Source organism: Thermobia domestica, chromosome 3 (genome assembly GCF_964235325.1).
Source record: "Thermobia domestica chromosome 3, izTheDome1.hap1.1, whole genome shotgun sequence".
NCBI classification, from domain to species: domain Eukaryota; kingdom Metazoa; phylum Arthropoda; class Insecta; order Zygentoma; family Lepismatidae; genus Thermobia; species Thermobia domestica.
Genome location: NC_137456.1, coordinates 44975815 through 45001406, shown reverse-complemented (window position 1 = coordinate 45001406; position 25592 = coordinate 44975815). Strand labels below are relative to the sequence as shown.

The 25592-nt window shown below is 35.0% G+C and overlaps 1 protein-coding gene across 1 annotated transcript; it reads right to left on the bottom strand.

Annotated features, from left to right (window-relative positions):
• Positions 1-771: 771 nt before the first annotated feature.
• On the bottom strand, positions 772-25583 carry LOC145680342 (uncharacterized). The gene is made up of 3 exons (XM_081750732.1): positions 25143-25583; positions 16446-16585; positions 772-14895 (listed from the first exon to the last, which is right to left on the bottom strand). The coding sequence occupies exons 1-3, from the start codon at positions 25317-25319 to the stop codon at positions 14781-14783; spliced, it is 432 nt and encodes a 143-aa protein (XP_081606858.1). The 5' UTR covers positions 25320-25583; the 3' UTR covers positions 772-14780.
• Positions 25584-25592: the final 9 nt, after the last annotated feature.

Below are 25592 nucleotides of genomic sequence, written 5' to 3'. Positions count from 1 at the left end.
GTGACTGCAGTGCAAGTGACGGAGGAACTCCAGTACCACTTCCCACAGCCTATATCGACAATCGTAATCCGCTCGTCGAGTTACAGGGGCGAAATCGTTGATAAGGGACCATTAAGTTTAGCGTCGCTGACCTTATTTCAAACTACGGACCGTGTTTGTGTATCACAGACGTTCAAAGAAGTATATAGTCCGCTGTGTCTCCGTCCAACCGTGAAACATAGCGGCGGCTCTGTGATCCTGTAGACCGTAATACCTTGGTTTTCAGTGGATCTTGTGTTTACCGGTCGCGTCGCTGCCTGCGATGATGTCGCTAGTTTAGGGGACCTTGTGAATTCTATGGTCAAGATGATGTTTCCAGGCAATTACGCCATATTCCAGGATTAACTCAATTGGAGCAGTTGCGATGTGGTTTGAGGAACATCGGGATGAAGTTGAACATCTCCCCTGGCTCGCCCTACCTCAAGATATAAACATAATTAAACATTTGTGGTCCGTTTTGGAGATTTTCGCATTCGTGCTTTCTCACGGAAATGAGTGATACACTGCACGCGGAATGGCATAATATTCCACTTGTCACCATTCAAATATTAAACTATTCCACGTCGCATCAAAGCTGTTTTTGAGGGCGAGGATGATCCACTGCCATATTAATCTGGTAAGCTGCATTCTTTCTTTTTGGAAAGGGGGGGGGGTTCAATAAGTTGATAAGCCTCTAGTTTGAAGCAATTCTGAGAAGCAGCATGGTGTTTCAAACTACAGTTACACACGGAATTGAAACAAATAATAAATCTTTATTAAGTATGACTCACAAACAAATGACATGTACAACAATAAATCAACACGTAACATTTGGTGTCAAGACTAATATATAAAAACTCCATCCTTATATAAGAACAAAAGTGGAACATGCACGGAATACAGAACAGAAAAACATTGTTCCCTAGTTAAATATAAATAGTTTAATACATTAAAATGCATCATAGAATTATTATAATGTACATACTGAGGTTACAATACCACAACTAGCCTACGCATTCTCGTAATTCCATATATAGAATGTTATGTATACATATTCCAACATCAAAAAATACAGGATTCTACATGCATAACAAATTTACAAAACCAATACATACATGGCATTTGTACAGCCTTTACAAAAATATTTTCACGTACAAAAAGTCTTTTTCATGTAAACATCATCATATCAGCAATCTGCTAACAGAAGATAAACAATACAAAATGTTTTTACTTCAATATTAATTACATTCGCGATTGGTAGATTTATTAATGGACGAGAAATTTTGAATGTTGCTGTCTTGTCTTTCATCAGAGTTGAGACAAGGTGATCATAAGCTACTCCTTCTCCAATCACATTGTCACTATATTGTTATTAATCCTATAGTGTATTGTGTTAACTCTGACAACTGCCTTTGTGTGTGATCACCTGGTACAACCAAACATTCAATGAATTTTGTTCTAGCATCGTTGATTGATCACACAACAATGATTCTTTTAAGTTAAATATTTACAAAATAATGTAAATCTTCTAGAGTTATAAATCATCTTCATATGATGAACGTAGTTTCATAGGACTTACTGCTTCCATCCACGTTCGCTTTATTATAAATATTTACGTTATTCTTCATATTCATATAAATCGCTCATGGAGTAGAATTTGAGATAGGAACAAAAATATTGAGGTAATAGTATACATGAGAACCCCCTGTCTTCCGTGCGCGAGGATACTTCATATTATATATTTATACGTTACCAAATTAAATCACTGCGTTGTCTTCATTATATGTGCTTAACATTCTATTTTTACTTTCTAGAATAAATTTTGTTGATTTCGATTCGAAAAATGTTAAATATTTTTAAATTTATATCATGATGCAGACCAAAATCCTTGTTGCATATAATGTAATGCGCTATAGCATATAAAGTACAAGGGCAAATAGGTACGTTCTTTTTTATTTTCGTATCAGTGGATAAGTAAATGAAAGTGGGTTTGTTACCCCCTTTCTAAGTTCGTAGATACTCAATGAATAATCCCTAAAAGTATGAGCGTCCAGCTTCTTCTGGAACTCAGACGGTCTTACGTATACTATATCCAATATTGATTTTGCTTCTCGTGTAGTTTTCCATTTCAATTACTTTTTATTTTATTATTCAACCATAAATGTGGTTATTAATATTAAAGCCGCAACCCTTAGGCCAAGTCGACTATTGCATTATTTTTGCTTCAAAGATGAAATTTGAATTAAATTTTGTTGTGCGAAATAGCATTTATTAGTTACAGCATAAGCGGTAACTAAACTGGCGCGGACATATGTCGAATCTGCCTGCATTAAATGATAAATTGTTACAAAGTAATAAAAAGCAATAATTGATTGTCAAAAAGTTCTGCCGAAATTGGCATGGTAACGAAAATATGACAATTAATGAATATATTTTTAGGTCAAAATCTGTGTATTTTCTTCTCCGATATTTCGAGAGAAGAAAATATACAAATTCTGGAAACAGGAACAATGGTAAACTTCAAATTATGTAATGTTTTTTTTTTATGATTATTAATTAATCAATGAATTGTTGAACAATTAAATCCTAGTAGAAAAAGCACGGTCACTGTTTGTAGCTTTTGTATTTATTTGTACAAAAGTACAATTTTCTTAGATCGTATTGATTTTCTGGGTCTAAGCTTTGTTTTCATGATGCAGCAAAAATGACCGTTTTCATTTAGGCCTACTACCGAAGTTATGTGGTACGGTAATGAACTTTATGCTTTTATCGAGTATTGCCTCTAAGCCCTCCTAGCTACTTGAAATGAAAACGAAATGAAATCTTTTAAGTTTTACGTCCCACGATTATGCCCGCTAGGCTAAAGGAGACGGTGAATGATAAAAAATAAAGGAAATGATGGAATGAAACTGGGAGGAAACGGGAGAATCCCGAGAAAACCCACGCACACGGAGTTTGTGCACCACAAAGTTCACTTGGCGCGAGCTGGGATCGAACCAAGGACACCATGGACCAGAGGTGAACACACTACAACTGAGCCATCGCGGCCCCTCTTAGCTACTTGAGAATACCTTATTACGTACGAGTATTTGTAGTCTTGAATACAAATACCCATAGTAAACAATTCACTAAGTTGCTAGTTTTGATTTCATGTTACGCTCTCAGGATCTCTTAATAGGTCAGCACATATAATGCCCAATCATTATAACGAATTAACTCAGAAAAAACTGGCCGCCGTGCAACTTAATGCTAATGAGATAACAAGTCATGACTTCTTAAAACCTGTTACATTAGTTCAGCTAGCCCAGTATAAAACATTAACAAAAGCAATTTAGTATTAATGACAACTCTATTAAGTGTAACTAATGATAGTCTTTTAAAAAAATAAATAAACGACTCAATTGCAAACAAACTCTGAAATAATGCATTTAAGCTAAATAAAATTTTGCAGAGCGAGATCTCGCTATCATTGCTGAAGAAAATAATTCGATATTTCATTCACGTTACCACAATGCCACTGTATTTTATTTCATGTATTTTTGTTTACACAAGAAGTTTTGATGTTAACGGAAAAATATTCCCTGTACAATTATGTAGAAATATGTTATGACTGTAAAAGGTATGTCTAGTACACATACATACATATTCTGTTGTGCCTGTAGAATTTATTTTCAGGAGTCCATGGATTTGTGGGGCAGTTGAACGTCGAAGAATTAAAACTGGTACCAATGAATTCACATAACACAAGACATGCCTTCCTCTAACAGTGTGTTAGTACAAAACACGCTAACTAGCAGTTATTACAAAAAAAAAAAAAAAAAAAAAAAAAAAAAAAAAAAAAAAAAAAAAAATATATATAGAACTAATTAATTAAAAAGCTCATTTTTTGGTATTCCAACCATGTTTTATTTACGTAAACTTGATCTTGAACTCTGCCGTGGGGTTTTTATTATTAAGAGGCGGCCTTAATAAGCTAAGTCCTCTATTACTCTTTAGTTGTTATAAGTTGAAATAGATATTATACACTATTAAACAATGTTTCATTCATATTTATATGATTTCTATTGTGTCCAGTAAAAATCCTTAGCAGAAGTTAGTTACAGTTTTGAGGAATTGTTGTAAAAGTATTTAATTGTTACGTGATAGCACATGAACAGAGGGGGAACTTTGAAATAAAATGAAATTTGGAATGTTTTATTACAACAATAATAAGAAAGAAGATGATAATAATTAAGAGAACTATTTTCTTAATTACTTAATTTACATACTAATAAAATCAATAATTATTTAAAAATTTAGAAACAAATAGAAATTTGAACATAACGTTTCTACAAAACTATTTATATTATAAATTTGAATGAAACTTTAAATTATAACAATATTTAATTAAAATTTAAAATGTAAAAGTGTAACAATAATTATACAACAATTCCTCAAATTAGTAACATTGACGACGAACACAGTCAGTGAAAAAATAAAATTTAAAACAGTTGGAACACCAAAAATGTGTTTATTCAATTACAGATCTCTCCGTGAAAATTATGTCAAATATATACCAAACTTGTTATTAAATTTTTTAAATATATGTATGTTACTGATAAACTAGTATAAATGCTGAAAATTACTTCCGTATGTACAATTCATAGTTTTTCTACGGTCGACTGAGAGCTTTTGAATCAATTTCGAAGATAAATTCTACATGCAAAATACCTCTTGACTACGCTCTTTGTGTTGTTATGGCTGACCTATTTAAAGCTCTTTTCTAATTCATATTTACATGTGCAGGTGAAATATAAATACCTCTAAACAGTAACTAGAAACGTTCCTATATTCTTTTATATGTCAACCTGTGAAAGATTTGTATTATTTAACTACACGCTAAGCAATGAAAACTCCAGTAGAATATAACTACCTGAGCAAGACTTGGACCCATGCTATGTTCTTAACATTTCAATACTATGTGTGACTGAAGATCCGTCCAAATACTATAAGGCTTATACAGTGTGTCAAAAATCAAGAGAAATATCTCTGAAAAATGACTCCTTGCACTGCATGGATCATATATTTTAATATACATGGGGCAAAAAAGTATTATTTAGGAACTACAGACGTAAGAAATGTCAGCGAAACTTCTGAAAAATATGTAACTTACAAAGGAGATATACAAGCAGCAGCAAAACGCATACATATTCCATATTATACATATATATAGAGTGTTTCAAAACAACACCGACAACGTTTGGGAGGTGATTCCTGACACCAAGGTAAGACAAAAAGTATAGACCAACCTGGGTGCGTGCACAAATGCTTCCTTTCGGAGTTATAGGTCGCCGAAAACTTGAAAAAATGAAAGTTAAAGAAGGTCCATAGCTCCAAAACTATGGGACCTGCAATAGTCGGGTCAAGATTTCTCTTAGAAACTAATATGTGCCCTATTCAAAAATACATGTTTCAGAATCCCAAGTTACTCACGCAACAAGTTTTATAGAGGGAGTTTTTCTATGGACATTTAACTGGAATTACTCTCAAAAACTACCTTTATAAAAATTCTTACGGAAGTAACGCAAGATTCTGAAACATGGATACTTGGATAGGGCACATACTAGTTTCTAAGTGAAGTCTTGACCCGACTGCGGTAGGTCCAATAGTGTTGGAGTTATGGAGCTTTAAACTTAATTTTTTCATGTTTTCGGCAGTCTATAACTCCGAAAGGAAGCATTTGTGCACCCAAGTTGGTCTATAGTTTTCGTCTTGTCTTGGTGTCAGAAATCACCTCCCAGACGTTGTCGGTGTTGTTTTGAAACACCCTGTATATATGAAATAGGTATGCACTTTTATATACCCTTTGGGCACCCTTGTTTGAACATAAGGAAAAACGTAATCTTTTATATAATTCTATTTATTCTCAGTTAATTATTTGTTGTTTATATTTAGACTGTTTAATAGAAATGAAAAATTCCGCGTGATACTTTAGAACGTACCAACTCTAAAAGAGGTCAAAAAGATTCGATACAATACAGAGCTATGAAATTTTAACATCCAATTTTACATCCTTCGGACCGTGGAGAATTTGGAAGTTTCTAGAGTAGAAACGAAACTTAGAACCATATATACATGGCTATATATCAACATCTAACTAAAAAAAAAAAAAAAAAAAAAAAAAAAAAAAAAAAAAAAAAAAAAAAAAAAAAGTTTTTGGCAACGGTTTGAACACAAGAAATTTAATGTAGTAACACCAATAAAACCAACGTCAATCAATAAACGGAGGCCTCTAGTTTTATTTGAATAGGTCCGAAGTGACATTATTTGGCCTACTTCAATTTTAAATTGAACTATACTAGTTGAACAAAAAAAGTGTTAGATATAGTTTGTGGAAAGTGCTTTTGTATCTAACACATGCGAAATTAGTTTGTCACATATTTTTTGTTAGTTGCAAAGGTTAAAACTACATAAGGGTCAATTTTATTATTGAATATAAATTAATAAGCTAGGTGCTCTGGATTAATAAATTTGGGGATTAATCTTTGTATGTTGTGGTCTATCCTTAGAGTAACAGTGAAATAAATATGAATAGAATTGACAAAGTACAATGTCTTGTTGATTATTATTTACGGACTGTCTCAGATCCTACTGTGTATTGTTACTTTATATTGACGTTAATCTTTTAGAGTATTCCTTCGTTTCTTGTATACTTAAATGGCTCACGACTAGTTTAGCACGTCCTACGTTAATACTACATATTGAAGCAGGCTTTGTAGTTTAAGAACACTTTCTTAAGGTCTAAACTTTTTATGAGAAGTCCTAAGAAAGTCAGAAATGTCTGTTTCCTTTGAGTCGACTATAGATACTATATTGTGTAAAATTAGAAGCCCCTACACAATCCAACAGAGATTATGGTACCCAAAGTATGGCAAATGAGACTAGCAGAAAATATGAAACAGACTTCGTCCCATAAACATGGCAGAAGCTTAGAAGGTTGTTCCAAATGTGGCTTTAACAAATACATGGATGCCGTAAAGCGGTTCCATTTTATTTCTGTTTTTATCCTTGTAACTTGTTTAACAGTTTACTTTCATCTTTCAATAGATCTTTGAAATGGTTTGAAATATTAATGAGAAAGTTTGGAAAATCATACAGAGCAGTGAGTACAAGCAATTTGTGAGTATTTAAAACAAGCTCCGATGTGTGGTTGACAATATTATCCAAATTACCTCCTTTATTTTAAAGTTATTCACACAGAAAAGTGTGTGCGAAGAATATGCAATTCAAGCTTCTTCGTGGCTATAATTAATCAGCGTTCCTGACTGGTGTGGAAGGCCCAGAGTATATTTCCGCAGAAAACGCATATGAATAGGGTCCAAAGTTTATTTGTACATTCATGTCTCGTAATAGCATCGGTGATGAAAGCGGAGGATATGCACATCTGCTATCGATTGAACTAAACCAGTGCGGTAGTTAAACCAGTAATAAAAATAAGTAATTGTCTACTATTTATTTCACCTAACCCGAGGCAATCGAAAAAAACTTTCTCCCCACCACGCTTTCGCTCGAAAGTTGATGAGTTTCAATATTCTTGTTCCTCTTTCCATCATTAATCCCCGCACACTGAGAGGTTTAAAACACTATACAGATTTAATTATAACTTTTATAACAACATTGCGTTTTAAACACTTTTATTACATTATTCAGTAGTAGTGAGGGAAGTACCATATATTTTATATACAGCAGACTATCTGTTAACTGATCACCACGGGACCGGGCCCTGGCCGGATAACAAAAAGATCGGTTAAAACGAAAATGGCCATTTCATAGTCCTTTAATTGATAGTATTTCTATAATGGTTAAAAAAAAAAGAACTTCCTGTATTATAATTCAATAAGTTTAACATGTTCAGAATAGAACTCCTTTAACTTCAAAATTAGAAGTTTCGACCAGAAGTTGCTCCAGTTATAAGAAATATTTTCAATAAAGCTCACTAGACTATTACACAAACCATGCACTTATTTACGGTGTATGTGTATTGATTGAAGAAAAGCGCCAAACTGAAAAAAATACGATTGAGGCTACAATACTGAATGAAATACAGTACTGTATTCTATTATTATTGTTCAATATCGAACTTTGCTGATAACGAAAATAACTTATTTCTTGGAAGATAGGCGGTTAAGCCGACCGGCAGCTAAAGAGAGGCCGGTTAAGACAGAATCCACTGTAATTGTAAATCAACATTTGTCATTTATTTAGTAGTCGCGGGTTGGTAGATGATATTGAAATGACAAGGGATGACAGGGTTGGCTATTCACAATGTACTTACGAAAATTTCATATGAATATAAAGTCAAAATCCAAAAGCAAATATCATCTGTATGAGTATAATATCACAGCGTTAATATGACAACGAAACTTCATATTATATATACACATAGCCTTGTCCGACCCTCTGTGAAACATGTCCAACTTTGCCTCGCACGACAACACCAATGCAGTTTGACATGGAAACAATGAGGCCATGACAGGTAGCTGGAGGCATGGCGAACCACATCTGCACACAAAAGTCACTTAATTCCTAAAAAATCCGCGGAGGAGGGGAATAAGCTCGGATTTGACATTCAATGACGTTCCAAACATGTCAAATTGGAGGCCAATGCACCAACTGAAATTCACCACTTCAACTACTGCAGAACAATTTGGCCTTGTAACAAGGACCGTTGTCCAGCTGAGAGCTGCCATTGTCAGCTGGAAACAGTGGAAATGAATTTCGTGTACAGGATCAGCAATGACCTGCCGATAGCTAGGAACAATCATGGTACCCTCCATACGCACTGCTGGGTCCATGCATCGTTTTAGATGTTCACAAATGGATTTCAAATGTGAGATTCTACTGATATTAGTGGCGATAATATTGCTAATTAACAGCTATAATATTCAGGAGCTCGCAGCAATGAATTAGCTCCAAATTCAACGGTTTGTCGTATTCTCCCCCCTTCCCTTCAGAAACTAAAGCGATTGGTGCAGGAAGAGTTAGCTGCTCCTACTAGTTCTCAAAATAGTCACTAGTTGGAATTGACTGCACTTTTAGAGTGGGAACAAAAAATGAATTTTCAAAACTTTTCTAAAAAAAACAGAAAGTAAACAATGGAGCTGACCCGTTATTGCAGCAAGGCCTTCAATTTTCAATGCAGGATCTTCTAACATTTTTTTGAATATCGTGTGAAGCATTTTCTCCTTTTGGAGATTGGGGAAACAGTTTGTATTAGGTTGGCGCGAATGAAAAGTCTGCTTTGACATCTGCTTGGAAAATCATCTCAGCAACATAACACAAGGATGGACTAAGATCATGCCTTTAACGTCACAAACTCTGTACACGTCCAGCAAATAGACTGTGGTTCTCATATATTCAGAAGCATTGCATTGTTGAACAGGGTCGTATGAGTGCATGTGCATCACTCACAACTGCGAATGATTTTTCCTTACAAATCCAAACTGGAATTTTCTGCACAGCAAGCTGCAAAAATAATTAACAGTGCATTTGGGCCAGCAATGGAGAATGAACGCACCATTCACCATTGATATTGCAAGATAAGCCGCGTGGGCACCGATCAACATGTTCGGATGAGGTGTTTGAGCCAATCCAGACGAGCTAGGCACACAATATCAACGTGCAATCGTTAAATTGGAAAAAGTGGCGCATGAGTTGGTATTGGCGAACAAAAATCACCACCTGAAAATGTGCAGTTCTCTTGAGTGAAAGAAATAACTAGGAAAGTTTCCTACATCGAATTGTCATTTTCCATGAAAAATGGAACAACTGCTGCGCCAATTGTAAACAGTCAGGGAACAGTGACTGAATCTTGACCAAAGTCCAGGACAGTTTTTTAAAACAACTAGATGTTCATCCAGTCAGTTAGTTAGGACTTCTCTAAACATTGCTTCACCCCAAATTCAATTAACCTTCTGTTGACATGAACCACAAACGTACCGCATCAGAAACACATTACTTTTCCAAATTTTCTTTTCCTTGGACGTGCCTTAGTTATTAAACAATAATAGTAATTAACCGTAAATTGTAATATACAGAAAAAACAAAGGTTATCTCATCAAAGCCTATACACAGAAACTGCATACTTCAATAAATGAGCTGTACTGTTATCCACATAACTCAGACCAAATGAAATCAAAGTATTTTCTTCTTTCTCGGAACGAATGTGGAAGAGGTGTGTTGCCATCGATATAAATAAAAAGAATAACTATATTGGATCAAAATACAAATGTATATTTTGTTTACAGATTTCAGAATTTATTTCCAAATTATTCATTCTTACTTGGAAAGTATAGCTATTAATCTTAGGCTCGAAGTTTGGGGGTAATACCCCTGGTCATTGCTTAAATGGAAGAATTATTCATATTAATTTTTATAACGAATGAATTTTTATTTCTAGTAGTTCAATTTATTGATACAACTAAAATGAAAATTTTTAACACATAAATTCCAATATTTATTTTAAAGACGAAAATTAAATCTAGCTATTGTTGGTAGCAGGGGGTTAATAGTGGCTAAAAGGAACAGCAGTACCTTCTCAGCTACATCACGGGCTAGCGAATTGGAGTGGACATATACGAAATGCACACAAAAAATACGGCTGTTTTGTTCTAAAGCCCCCCCCCCCCCTTTTCTTTTTAATTTCAGGAAAGCAATTGCGGCGTTGGAGACCTCCGTCCTTCGTTCCTAAGCAAAGACAGATTTTGTTTACTAGGTGCCAATTTTCGGCTGAAGAGGAACAGTTAATTGTGAAATTCTTCACCGCAGGTGGACGTTGTGCAACCAATATTCATCACCAATTACAGGGTATATGTGGTGATAGTGTTCTTGCGGAAAACAGGAAATGGGTACATGAGAACAAAGAAGGCGAAGAAGTATGAAAGATGAGCAGTGTTGAATATTTCATAATGGAAGATAGGCGTGTCACCATCCAGAAGATTTGTGATGCACTGGGGCTAACAATGAGAACAACAGAACGAATAATTACATACGAAGCGACCCTGAGGAAAGTTTTGTCTCGCTAGGTTCCACGAATGCTTAATGACGATCAAAAAGAGGCAAGGATTCGATCAAGTGTTGCAAATTTGACACTATAAAAACAAAGGCCATACAATTACAAGGACGTATTTTCGTACACTTTTGGATACAGAACTTTTGCCAAAATTGACTGAAGAAAGAGTGAATAGCAATTTAATCCTTCACATAGACAATGCACCTCCACATCCACACTACTCACCAGATTTAGCCGTAAGTGACTCCTAGTTGTTTCCAAAGTTTAAGGATTCTCCTCGGGGACGCCATTTTGTCAAGAGCATCCTTAGAAAGTGTTATTTTCTAGTATCTGAAACACTTCCAAAGATGACTATGTTACATGTTTCACAAAGTGGATGGAGCGATGTCAACTGTGTACCAATAAAGAGGGAGAGTTTGCTGAGAAATAAACACAGGTTAGTTCCCTGTATTTCCTTGTCCTTGGAAATTAGAACGAAACAACACGTACTTTTGGCGTATATCTCGTAAATCTTACACGATAGCATACCTTATAAAATGTTTTCATCCTCGAGAAGGTCAGTAACTTGCTTTCTCCTTTTGCAATGACAGAGAGAGGAGTTTGTTTTAATTGCCCATCAGCTTAGGTGAAATAAATTGTCCTGTCAACATTTTTTACTGAAAAGCGATATGGAAGATAATAAGAATAAGAAACAACATGAAGAATCTAGATTCTTACGTTTTTGAAGAGCTATTAAAACTGAAGTTTGTTGCAGATTGCACGCTTCGAGGCAAAACGAAGTATTTTGTTACACAAAACTATTACTTTTTCTTTCCATTCATTTTGGACAAATTGTGGAGTCTTTACTTGCGATTTCTTTTCAGTATCGCTAAGAAAATAGAACTCAGCTACAAGCTTCTAATGTAACCAATGTCGTGTTATATTTTCTGTAGATTAATTACTTCTTGTCTAATATATCCTGCAACTAGGTTTCATAAAAATCATTTTAAGGGAGAAACATTTGATTTAATTTCTATACACAGGACCTACAATCCATTGAAGCAGATATGCAACGAACATAACTCATTCACAATAACAACTGTTAACCTTTATATAGGTACCCTGGAAATCCTAATTGGATGATTTACCAATCCTGGTGGTATCGACTGGTAGACAATAAATAAACAACTTCGGCTCCACAGAGATTTTTACATATCATTTAACTTAGTCCTTTTTCAAAGAAAACACAACAATCAGTAATCAGTTTTTAACTATTGGTGATCACCAGGGCCCGGATCTTGTGGACCTAAAATTTTCTAAAAAGTGACCTATAAAATGACACCAAAATTACTGTAAAATGACCCTAGAATTCACAAAAATTGACCTTAAAACTTGCGTTTCTTAAACGTTTATTTCGTTAATTATTGACATTTTTAAAATATCGATTGGATTTTAATTACCATTTCACATTCATTTTCAAAAGTTTTGTTTCAGTTAGTTGCAGTCCATTGATTATTTGTGTCCATTCTACGACATTGTACGTACTGAAAGCGTCAATTCACTCCCGAGTTGAAACTAATTGGGAATCACGCTTAAATAAAAGTTCGCAAGTGTAGACTTATACATGTGAATAATAGATAAAAATTCTGTTGAAAATCTTTGTACCATTTTTGATCTATTTTTAGTTATTCACATAATCATGTTATTTGTGGTCAACTACCCAAAATTATCTATTTGGCCCACCTAGCAACCCCCGCCCCTCGTGTTCAGCTTTGTGTTCACCTACCAACCCCAGCTACAGCTTAGTGTTCATTAATTTGTTAGGAGTGGAGTTTTTCACCCTAATAGTCAGGAACAGGAAAGTACGTAATTTAATTTCGTGTTTTCCAAATCCGTAGTGTTCATTTTAAAATTTCCTTATGTAGAAGAAAAAGAATAAAAAGACCGTAAGTGACCTAAAAGATACGTTAAAATATTAAAAAATGACCTGAAACTTGAAAATAGCAAAAAGTGACCAAAAGTTGACCCTTAAAATATATATTTTTGGAACCTAGAGTTGTTGGATAAAATTTTTATTTGAACTTGCCTTGTCCTATGCGTAACAGAAAAAAGTTGACTTGTCAACAAGATCCGGGCCCTGGTGATCACTAACGTACATCAGTCAAAACTTGGTGATACCAATTATACATAAGTAATATTAAAAGTGATTGGGTGATAGGGGAGTGGTGTTTTCTTGGAAAAAGGATTCAAGTTAAATAACATTTAAAACTCTTCGTAAAGCCGAAGATCTTCATTTAGTATAGTGGTTTCCAACCTTGTTTATCTGGCAACATCATCATCATCATCGTCGTCGTCGTCGTATTTTCGCTAATTTATAGCAAGACTTATACATACCATTAGTGTACAGTATTATTTTTTACCAACTTTGCTCTTAATGAAACCAGAGCTCTTACCCAATAGTTATTTTGTGTTTGTATTATACTTAATTTAACGACTCTTTGCTATAACATTCGTAGTAGTTGTAATTATGAATGTGGTTTATTTCTGTGAGTAGTTTGCGTTCCCCTTGCTCGCTTTTTACGCGCCTCCAGATTAGGAGTCACTGATTTAGTGTTTGGCAATCGACTGAAACAGGATTGGTTACCGAAATCATATAAGAAAATTAACAATCCGTTTAGGATTTCCAGAACAAATATAAACGTTAGTAGTTGTTATTCTTAACAAAATGTGTTTATATTTTATGTTTGTTACAGTAGAACTCATTCATTTCTTGGCTTAAGCAACCTAAGAGGCTTGAACTTGAGTTCTTGAATTTTATATTCCTCAACACCGAGGTCATGAAGGATAAGACCTATTAAAGTGGGCTCTGGACCACGACTGAAGCTAAAACGCGATGCCGTTGGCGAGTGCGCACGTCATGATGCAAGAGCAACCTATACAACATAGGCCGTTCCTCACCACACCATCTCACCTCTAAGGTAACTGAATTACAAGACCAGGCCACCAGTCCCGGCAAGAGACTCGGAGGATCATCCTCGCTAAAATATAAGCCCGCCACTAGATAGTATCTCGTATTAATACAATTTAATTATTAATATTGTACCCCAACTCCATATTATGCTCTAAATTATCTTACCATTTTCGTGGCCTACCAAAAAGATATGTTTCCAGGGATTGTCATCTAAAATTCTACACATTCATACAAATGATACGGCCTGTCCATCTTAAACACCTAGATTTAACTATTCGTTATATGTGAACAGTATATGAAATGACTTAACGAGCTATTTCACTACTGCAATTTCTTTTTTTTATTATTTTTTTATTTTGACTCCATAAAAACTAGATTAAATAGAACTTTTATAAAAATATCACGTTGGTCTCATTGTAAGTTACGAATAGGTTTTTTTCCGTGCATTACGAATCAGAGTCATATATTGGAATTCGGAACATCAAACAACATCTCTCAAAATATATCTATATATTTAACAATTTTACTTTATTTTGTATCGAATCTCAGAAGAAAGACAACTACAACGCTTCTCTTTTCTTTACATTCAATTCGCGCCAAGAGACTACAGGCTTTATGGTTGAGATCTATTAACCGAAACTTAAAAAAGAAAAGATTCCTTTAAAAAATACATATACAAATAAGACACTTCCCTCCATCATGGAATAGAGAAGACATTATTACATTTTGGTCGAGAGGAGAAACGAATACTGCTTGCCTGCTTTATTTCTTATAAAGTTTGAGTTGCGATTCTAGTTCTTCCATAGACTTCACTTTAAATTTATCTTCTTGCTCTTTCAATAACCTTAAAATTTCCGATAACTGATGGCTTTCCACTCTGGAAAGAAAGAAAGAAAAATGTATTATCTTTTCTCAAACATTAGATTCAAACAGACCAGCTAGTCTGATACGTACTTCCTGAGCTCAAGGATCTAAAACGCTGCTGCTTAAAAACTGATTCCTATAGCACTTACGACATCAGGGTTTTATTTGTTTTGAAATTTACGAAATGAGTTCTGTAAGGAACACGTGAATTGTCAGATCATCGGAAGATTTCCTTAATTAGAAATTCATAGTATGAGAAATTAACATGTCAATTACAGATTTTGCTATTTTAGTAGAATTCACGTAACAGACGAATGTTATTATAAACTTTTTTTTACCTCAATTCCGTTACAGAAAGACCTCCAAGGAATTTATTTTCGCACTTAAATAAACTACATCTAAAAACGCGAAGAACACAAAGATAGCACAGACTGTGCTTTTTCAAGGAGATATATCACTACCTACAAACATAAGCAATTATGTGAAATATTAATCACTTCCCTCAATATGCAAAATAACATGGATTAGTATAGAATACGAACTAATAACAATAACAACAATAAATAATAATAATAATAATAATAATAATAATAATAATAATAATAATAATAATAATAATAATAATAATAATAATAAAGAAAACAAAAGAAAAATTGTAACGATATATATATCGATTCGTTACAACGTTTTGTACAACCTTGGTGATAAAAAGGGCGTTAAATTAAAAATAATCAAAGCAACCCAAAATCCTCATAACATCATGAAACAAGGGAGCTAGCTCGAAACTAAACTTCGGATACAGTTTCAAAATAATGAAAATCCTTGTTTTACGTCCCACGGATACACCAGCTAGGCTAAGGAGATGGTGATTATCAGAAATGAATGAAATGGTGGAATGAAGAAAGCAGGAGGAAACGGGAGAACCCCGAGAAAACCCAAGTACACCACAAAGCTCACTTGGCGCGAGCTGGAATCGAACCAAGGATCCCATGCACTAGAGGTAACATTCTACCACTGAGCCACTGCGGATCCTCACTATAATGAAGTCATTGATCCCTTTTATTTTAGCAAGCGCACATTAAAAACCAGTGTTTATTTGAACATGCTGGAGAACTTTGAAATACCTCAACTATGCGACTTGCAATCCATGGTGATTTTCCAGCTCCACCGCATTAAGGATTACTCGTTCGAGATTTCTTAAATGAAAGCACTACACACTGTCCACTAAAGTCTTAACAACACGACCACCCGATTCGAAAACATTGAGAATATGGATAACAGATGGTATTGCTAGTGTAAGCCCAAAAATTTTGCACTGTACATGACTCAACATCATTTGCACTATACATGACTCAACATCGAACATTGTTTAGATATACTGCGTTTGAGCTCGGGCATATGTGAAGATGGACATTGCAACACAGACTTAATAATCTTATGGATATCCTATCCATATGTAGAGAAACGTAAGAAATAGTCTTTAATATTTAATTCCACTAGTACTTAGAGGCAAATTTTATTATCTTCCACTAATGAAGTCTTTACAAATTAAAATTTACTTACTCCCGCTCCTTCTCTAACTGTTCTTGAGTCATATTTGCTGCAATTTTTTTCATGATAGCATTCTGTTTTGCCAGCTTATATTTCATCAGCAGACTTTCTTCTTCATTGCGCTGATCCATGGCACTACTGTCATCTTCTTCCTGCCAAAGAAAATTTACCTGAGTCGATAAAATAAATACATTTATTAATATATACAAAGATAACACAGGGTGTATCAAAAAGCAGGGTTGGCAAAAACATTGTTTTTATTGAAGAAACAAAAAAAAAAAAAAAAACAGGTTTTTAGTTTAAACCCGGTTTTCTTTTGGTTTAAACCACGTTTTTTTTTGTTTAAATAATTTACTCTATGTATTTATATTAGATATAGACAGAAATTAGTTTGTTTCGCCTTGGTGTTAATATGCAATAACAAGGTTATGCTGGAAGGGGTCACATAAGCTTATAGCGGAAAAATGAAAATGAAATCTTTAAGTTTTACGTCCCACGGTTATGCCGGTTAGGCTAAAGGAGACGGTGATAATGAGATATGAGTGAAATGGTGGAATGAAGAAAGTGGGAGGAAACGGGAGAACCCCGAGAAAACCCACGAGCACGGTGTTTGTCCACCACAAAGTCCACACGGCGCGAGCTGGGGTCGAACCAGGGACCCCAAGCACCTAAGGTGAACGCTCTACCACTGAGCCACCGCGCCCCCAAGCTTAAAGCGGAATCCAAACCGCTTCTCGACTTACATCCAAGAGAAATTGTCCATCTGGACACGAAACCGGGACTAATTGGTCACAAATGCGATTGCCGACTCACTCACGAAGGATTCCTGATAAAAAATACGTTGTACTGATCTTTACATGCTTATTAATATAATTGTCAAGAGTCATTTCAGAAGGACAAAAAGATAAACAGTTACACAAGTAAAAACATTTTACCAGAATTATATATAAAAATTGGGAAACTCCCTCCTTAGGCATTGGGAAAATCCTGTTTTACTTTAAATGTATTTGTATGTAAAATTTTAAGGTCAACGTATCATAATTACTACGCTAAAACTGAGGTATTAAATTACAAATTTAGTATGTAGATATCATTCAATAAAATTAAAACAGTCAAATCCAAGTTGATGTTGGAAACTACGTAGGCAGTTGATAAATTTTGCCAATTTCTATCAATATATTTAAACAACCTTGGCTTCTTCATAAAACAACAGACATTCATTCAAGTAGAAATATATAATTTGGTTTCATTTCGTATGTTTAGGATTAATATCCGTATGAAATAGCAAGGTTATCACGGAGAAGACTTTCGCTTAAAGGGACACCTCAAATCGCTACTTGGTTTACACTTGAAAGATGGGTTGCGGTTCGACCGAGAATTGAACACGGGACCCCTTGATTAAAAGGTGAAAAGTAGATGAACGTAATGCGGATGGTTTGATATGTGGAAACGTCACCATGAAGTTCACACGATTTAAAGCATTTTTTTTTTTTTTAAAGCTAACCCTGTCAAAAAGAACTTAACAACTTTGAAAACTCATATGGATTTATTTATTTAACTTATAGACATGTTCCAATCTTTATCTAAATTACATTTATCAGTGTTCAACTGTAGATTTTTAGACGTAATGTAGACTCTTAAGCAATGACGAAGCCTATGATATAGCTGGACAATTCGTATGTCATGTTTTGTTATTTTGACATGTTTTGATAATCCTGTTTAAATACGCTGTTGTCAATCAATGATGAAGCCCTATGTAATATCTGGATCATTAATGTGTCATGTTTTGTGATGTTAGGTGCTTTGATAATCCTGACATCATTGTGCTACCTTTCTTTATCTTTAATATGAGTCTCCAATTTTTCGATAATAGGAACAAGTTTAAGACTTTCTTTCGCATTACTTCCATAATATTGAGTTGTAATCAGACATATTACAATTATTAGAAAAATTTATGGCTTACAATATACGTATGTATATATATATTCGTAGTTTGGAAAGTCACTTTTGTATAACACTCCTCTTTTTGTATAACATTATGTTTTTCTGCCACCAGAATATAAAATGATTGTCTTTGGGAAGTCACCTTTTTAAGCTGCGCCGATACTTCATGTTACTACTTAGCCATATTCTACACTAATCGATTGCAAAGAACAAAAAATCATATTCAAGATTTAAGATCAAATCTAAGATGAAAGAGATATATGAAGAAGAAAGAAAGATAAAAGATTCAAAGGAAAATATAGAATAAAAGTAAGACATTCAAGAAATTTAAATTAAAATAATAGAACGAAATATTTTACTTCATTACATGCTGCTCCTGTTGGATTCCGCTATAAGACGAATCTGTTATCGGATTAACACTAGTTCTAGTCTGTGTATGAATTAGTTATTAGGTTCTTGTGTATGTACGCGAACTATACGAGTGAGGATTTGGGTCCACTAAAACATCGAGTACAGAGAGGCTCGACTTTTGGTATGTTGCCTCTTTAAAGCTAGAGAATTCGGGCTACACAATAATTTGTTTATTTTTAATCTATGAAATTACCTAACTTTGAATGCGGATCATTTGTCTCAGATGAGAGACTCATTTCTTCCTCTCTTAACGTGTATCATATTCAGATCAATTTGTTGTTAGAATCCTTTTTAATAGTCAGTTTTTTGCTTCCGGAACTCACGTGCAGAAACTTGGGCCGAGCGTCAAATTAAATTATAGAGAGCGCTGTTGAAATTAGGGTTAGATCGAGGTACTTAAAAGTAGACGCATACAAGATCTAGGCTACAACCCTGAATATATCACAGAAATTTAGTAACTTTGAATCTTAATGTTTTGGCTGCAATACAATTATTTTATTTTAATTTTAGCAGGAATGATATTAACGTAAGAGACGTTAATGCATTACTTTGTTGGTCAGAGAGCACAGTAAGAGATCTGACACTTGTTTTACGGATATAGAGAAGAGTCCAATTTTTTAAGTCAAGAAAGATCTTTAAGAAATAATAATAATAATAATAATCATAGGTATTCTGCCTTTATTGGCAGGTCACTTGCCGCAGCTGAGAAGCTTCCATGCTCCACGGTCCTCCGCTAACTTTTTTGTCTTCGCGTATGGTCTTTCTGTTTTTATATCATCCATTAATTGTAGCCTCCTTCGCCCCCTCCCTCTCTTTCCCGCCACCATACCCTCTAGGACGTCCCTCATAATACAATCCCTTCTTAGGCAATGTCCCAACCAGTTCTCTTCCTAATAATTTCTCACCCACCATTTCTAACATTCTCTCATTAGTTTTCCGCTCGACCCAACTATCTTTCCATTCTTCCCCACAGCCACATTTCGAAGGCTTCCAGTCGATTTTCATCACCTTTACGTAATGTCCACGTTTCCGCCCCATACACACGAAGCATTTTATGAGTCTTTTTCTCAACTCTTTATTCAAGGTCCCACAAAACAGACTTTTCTTCCTCCTAAAGGCTTCTTTCGCCATTCCTATCCTGGCTTTTATTTCACGTTCGCACTTCATGTCATTACTAAGAATACTACCCAGATATCGAAAATTATTCACTTGTTCTATTTGTTCCCCTCCCACTTTTATATTTGACACAGACCCCTTCGTTCCAATCACCATGGCTTTTGTCTTTCTAACATTTATTTTCATCCCATATTCTTCAAAGCCCTTTCTCATTTTTTCTAACATTTTATTGATTTTCTTTTCAGATTCTGCAACAAGCGCCATATCGTCTGCAAATCTTATGCATCTAATCATTCTACCTCCTACCGAAATGCCATCATCATCATATAGGCTCTTTTTCACTATCTCTTCTAGATAGACATTAAATAGTGTTGGCGAGAGGCAGCATCCTTGTCGAACTCCTCTTCCAATTGCACTCTCTTCCGTCAGTTCTTCTTCTATCCTAACACTTACTTGTTGGTTCATGTATAAGTTTCTTATGAGTCTTCTATCTTTCCATTACAACCCTATCTTCGTTAGAACTCCCAACAACAATTCCCAATTCACGCGGTCAAAAGCCTTTTCTAGATCAATAAATATAACATACACCTCTTTCCCTTTTTCTATAAATCTTTCACCGATCGCCCTTAATAATCCAATTGCATCTCTTGTGCCTTTCCCTCTTCTCAACCCGAACTGCTCCTCCTCAACTTCTTTATTTGTTCTTTCATATAACCTTCTGTTCAGTATTCGGAGCAGAATTTTAGCTGCATGAGATATGAGACTAATAGTTCTATAATCCTCACATCTCTTTGGGTCCGATTTCTTAGCCATCGGTATTATGATCGTTTTCAGAAAGTCTTTTGGCCATTCTCCTGTTTCATATATTTCATTGCATAGTCGGAACAATTCTTTCTTTCCCTTGTCTCCTATATTTTTAATGAATTCTATTGGTATGTTATCTATTCCGGTTGCCTTTCCATTCCTAATCTCGGATATAGCCTTTTCAAACTCATCCCTAAGAATACTAAATCCTTTATCATCCTCGCCTACTTCATTTTCTACTTCAACATTTAGGCTACACGGTCTATCCCTACTCTCATATAAGTCTTCAACGTATTCTTTCCACCTTCCTAAGACCTCATTACTCTCGCTGACTACCTTCCCATTCTTATTTTCTACTGCCATCATAATACCCCCTTGTTTCCTCCGAAATTCCATAATTTCACCTCCTTGTACATTTCCTCATATTTCCCAACTCTTTCTAATTCTTCTATGTCCTCGCATTTTCTTTTGTAAAACTCTTCCAGCGCTCTGTCTGTTTCTCTTCGTAATTCATTATTTAACTTTCTGTACATCTTTCTGCCCTCTTCTGTATTAACCTGTTTCCACATCTTCCTCTCCCTCATTTTCTGCAACATCTGCTCTGTAACCCATGGTTTCTTAGCAGTTTTGTGTTCCTGGTAACCTACTGCTTCTTCTGCAGCCTGCTGTAAGCAACGTTTAATATGTTCCCACCGTGAGTTACTACCTGCACCTATTCTTTCCTCGTTTGAACATTTTTCTTCGAATTTTTCAACGAAAAGATTTCTTATTTCCTCGTTTTTCAACTTTTCAGTATTCAACACTTTGTTACCTACTTTTCTTCTGCCTACATTTTTCAGTTGAATATCTACTTCGGCCAGCACAAGATTATGATCAGAGAAAATATCAGCCCCGGGAAGGGTCTTCGCGTTCTTTAAGCTATTCCGATACCTGTCCTGAATCATAACATAGTCTATCTGATATCTTTCGCCGTCTATTGGTGATTTCCATGTATATCTTCTTCTCTTGTGCTGGCCGCGTTAAGAAATAAAGTGTTAAGAAAATAAATATATTAGGATTTTTGAGAGCATTTGTAGATATAGAAAAAGCTTTTGACAACGTACATTGAAATATCATGTTCAGAGCGTTGAAGAATCTGAAGGTAGATTACAGAGATAGAAGAATAATATACCGATTTTATAGGAACCAGACAGCTGTTATAGGAAGAGATCAGAAGGAAGCAAGAATAAGTAAAGGAGTATGGCAAGGATGTGGACCTTCACCTCTCCTGTTCAACGTCTATATAGAAGAACCTATCAAAGAATTCTTTGCTAAAACGAGAAAGGTGTAAAAGTAAATGGACAGGTTTTTCAGCACAATAAGGTTGGCTGACGACATAGCACTGATAGCGGAGAACGAATAGGACTTGCAGGAAGCACTTTCGACCTTGAACGACCAACTGGAAAAAACATGCAAAATAAAGATAAATAAAAAGAAAACTAAACAGATAAAAGTGCATAAGAGCAAGACAGGAAGGGATTAACGTATGGCTAGAGGGAAAGAAAATCGAAGACGTTAAGACGTTCCCCTATTTAGAAAGTCTAATATCCTCGGACGGAAGAAGTGAAAGTTCCAGAATAGCGCAGGATAATATAAAGCATTCAATAGGAAAAGAGGAACGCTAACATCAAGAAATGTGTCGTTGGACGTTCTACGGATCAGAGACCTCGACACTGAGAAAAGCAGAAATACACAAGCTGGAAACATTTGAAATGTGGTGTTGGTGCAGAATGCTGCGCCTACCATGCAAGGGCGCCGATTTCTCTGTAAAATTGGGGGGTGGCAGGGGGGCACTCAGACACAAAAGGTATATATATGAGGATGTTAAGACAAATTGCATTCAAATTATGCCAAATATTGTGTATTCATAAATACACTAGGGGGGCCCACATGAGCCTTGCCCCCCCCCCTTCCCAGGATCGGTGCCCTTGCTATCATGGACCGAAAGGAAAAGGAATGAAGACGTACTAAAGGAAGCTAATGAAGGATGACAGATCATGAAGATAATAGGAAAAAAAAGAAATAGCATACTTGGCCATCTTATTCGGCACTCCAATTGGATCACCGTGCTGATAGAGGGAAAACTAGGAAGAGGAAGACCAATAATAGAATATTTAGATGCAGTTACAAAGGAGAGACCTTATCAAAGTGTAAAACAGCTCTCTCACGGGAGAGAAAAGTTTTAAAATTACCATGTTGCTCACCAAAATATGGCTAAGGTGAACAAGAAAGAGTCTCTAGACACTTTTTAAATACATCGTGACAAGAATAATATTATTGTTATTAATTTAATATACGATAATTTCTATTTTAATACTTTCTGGGTTTATTATTGTGAAGTACTGACGCCGAAGCGTAAAATAGGCCTATTGTCAAATAGTCTGAAGATAAGCTTGTACAAACAAAACAGAATTATTTTTTCTATCTGATATCAAAGAATGATACTGATGCACTTAAATACATTTGTAGTTCATCGAATTGCTAATTTCTTTCCTAAGCAGAGTAGGCCTACACAAAAGTGGTATGCTATAGAATCTGTAATATGTTTTAAAACTTGCTTTTAAGCTTAAACATATTTGAAACCTGTGTCTGTTACTTATCTTTATGCAAACTTAAAATGCCATGTCAAATAAGATAAATTTTGGTCCATGAGACCAATATATGAGAATGTGGTACGGTAATGGAAATTGGTTTAACGCATGGGCAAATTTTCTATTATTTATAAATCCCGTTCTACTAGAAAGTAAAAGTTCTTTTCAGGACATGTAGTACTGCATGATACTGATCAACAGAAAAACAATGGGATTGGAATTTTCGATAAGTAAATCAAATCAGAAGGTTACAGCACGAGAACTTAGACACATATTTCAAAATAGTGGATAGGCTATAATCTGAATCAGTAAATTATTATCTTATATATATATATATATATATATATATATATATATATATCTCGAACCGTTCCATAGATAGGACACTTTAGCATTTTGCCGAAATCCGCATGCACGAAAAGACAACATTTTGGGTCATGAATCTTTCTGAAGAACACAAAAAATATCAAGTTTCTTACTTTGTTCTGAATTTTAACGTTAAATTCAGCAAAATTTGACAATATCAAGGTAAGATTTTTTACCTTTGCCGGTCTTGATTGATCTGAACTATCCCGAATATATCTAACCGAATCAAAGAATGGCGATGCAGGTGAGTCAGAGAGGCAGCCATCCGAAGGGAGCAGATAGGTCGGCGACGATAGGTGAGCGAGGGTAGTCGAAAGGCAATGTTTCTCATGTTATCAGATGCCTTACGTGTCAGACTGTTTTATCGTTACAGATCATGACTTAACACACTGCATTCCCACACAAAGTCAGAGCATCATGGCTTCCTTATAGACTATTACAGGGTTAAGTTCCAAATTTGGTCGTCTGTTTCTAGCAAAATTTTGAAAATTTACAGGAAAGAAATGAATAATTTGCTTGTTTGTGCGCTTGATAATGTATGAGGAGAGAAAAAGTTATGTTTATTTTCTTATGGAAACGGTTCTAAACATGGAACTATTTGGCAAGCGGAGGAATTACTTGGCGCAAGGTTACTTAATGGTAGGATTATGGAAATGTAATGAGCATTTGTTTTGTAAATATGGCTGGTGATAATCAGGAAAATAAATTAGAAGGAAGTAAAAGTTATGGCTTAATAAATCTAAAAATAAATTGTAGAAAATGCGGTAAGCAAATAACTGTAAAGAAACATGGAGAAAGTTATACTTGTCAATGTAACGATAACAACCAACATGGCGGCAAGGAGCTAGAACACACATACAAAGGCCCCCCTTCCTATTTGGCTGTACTAAAGACAGGAAACAACGTGCCCTGCGGGGCTCTAACCAGCCTCACTCGCTAACGCTCGCTCAGCACTACGATGTGAATTAAATATTCAACTTTGGCACACAAAGGAAAGAATTATTACGCCTTTAGCCAAAAAGTAGGCGGACGATCAACTTCGGAATAAATATCTTATTACATGCTTCGATGCGTATACTTTGTTTTTTTAAACTTTTTATCATTATTAGGTGGTTCTTCCAGCAGACGGTTCTACCAAATAGAAAATTTAAAGGTACGTCTGCTCGAGCAATGGTCTTACGAACCAAACCTAACCTAACCTGAAAATGTTAGAAATTGTTAAAATTTGATAGAACCGTCTGGTCGAGTATTGCCTTATTAGACATGTCAGGAAAGATTCGCACATATTTTGATGTAATCTCTTTTAAAATACATATTTCTCCTATAAATTTTACGAATTTATGCATCTATCAACTCATATAACACCATAATTTTACCACACGTGCTGAACAATTCTCAACCTGCACCACTACCGGAAATAATTTATTTATATACAAACCTCTGAAAGATACACATCTTGAGGACATGACTTCCGGCTATCTAATTCAATTTCTGGTCTTTCATAACCTGAAATTTTCCATGTTAGCAACACTGCCAACACTGACACTACAACGCTGATCACGTAATACCAATTCAAATTATCCAAGTAAACAGAAAAATATTCGTTTTCGAACATTGCAATTTTTAGCTTTCATTATCAAATCTTGAGACTTGGGAAAACAGTTCACATTTTACTTCTTACTCCATGCTTATAGACAACGTGAAATAAGAAAGAAAAATACAGCTGTCAGTATTATAAAATTTATCTTATCTAAATCACTTCTATTTAATGTACAAGGCACAATTTACTGCAGAAGCACGAAATTCATTTTTAGAAACTAGTTCTTCTATCATCAAATTGAGTAGGCCAACTTCTATCTTTGATAAACATTAACCAATTAGTTAGTAG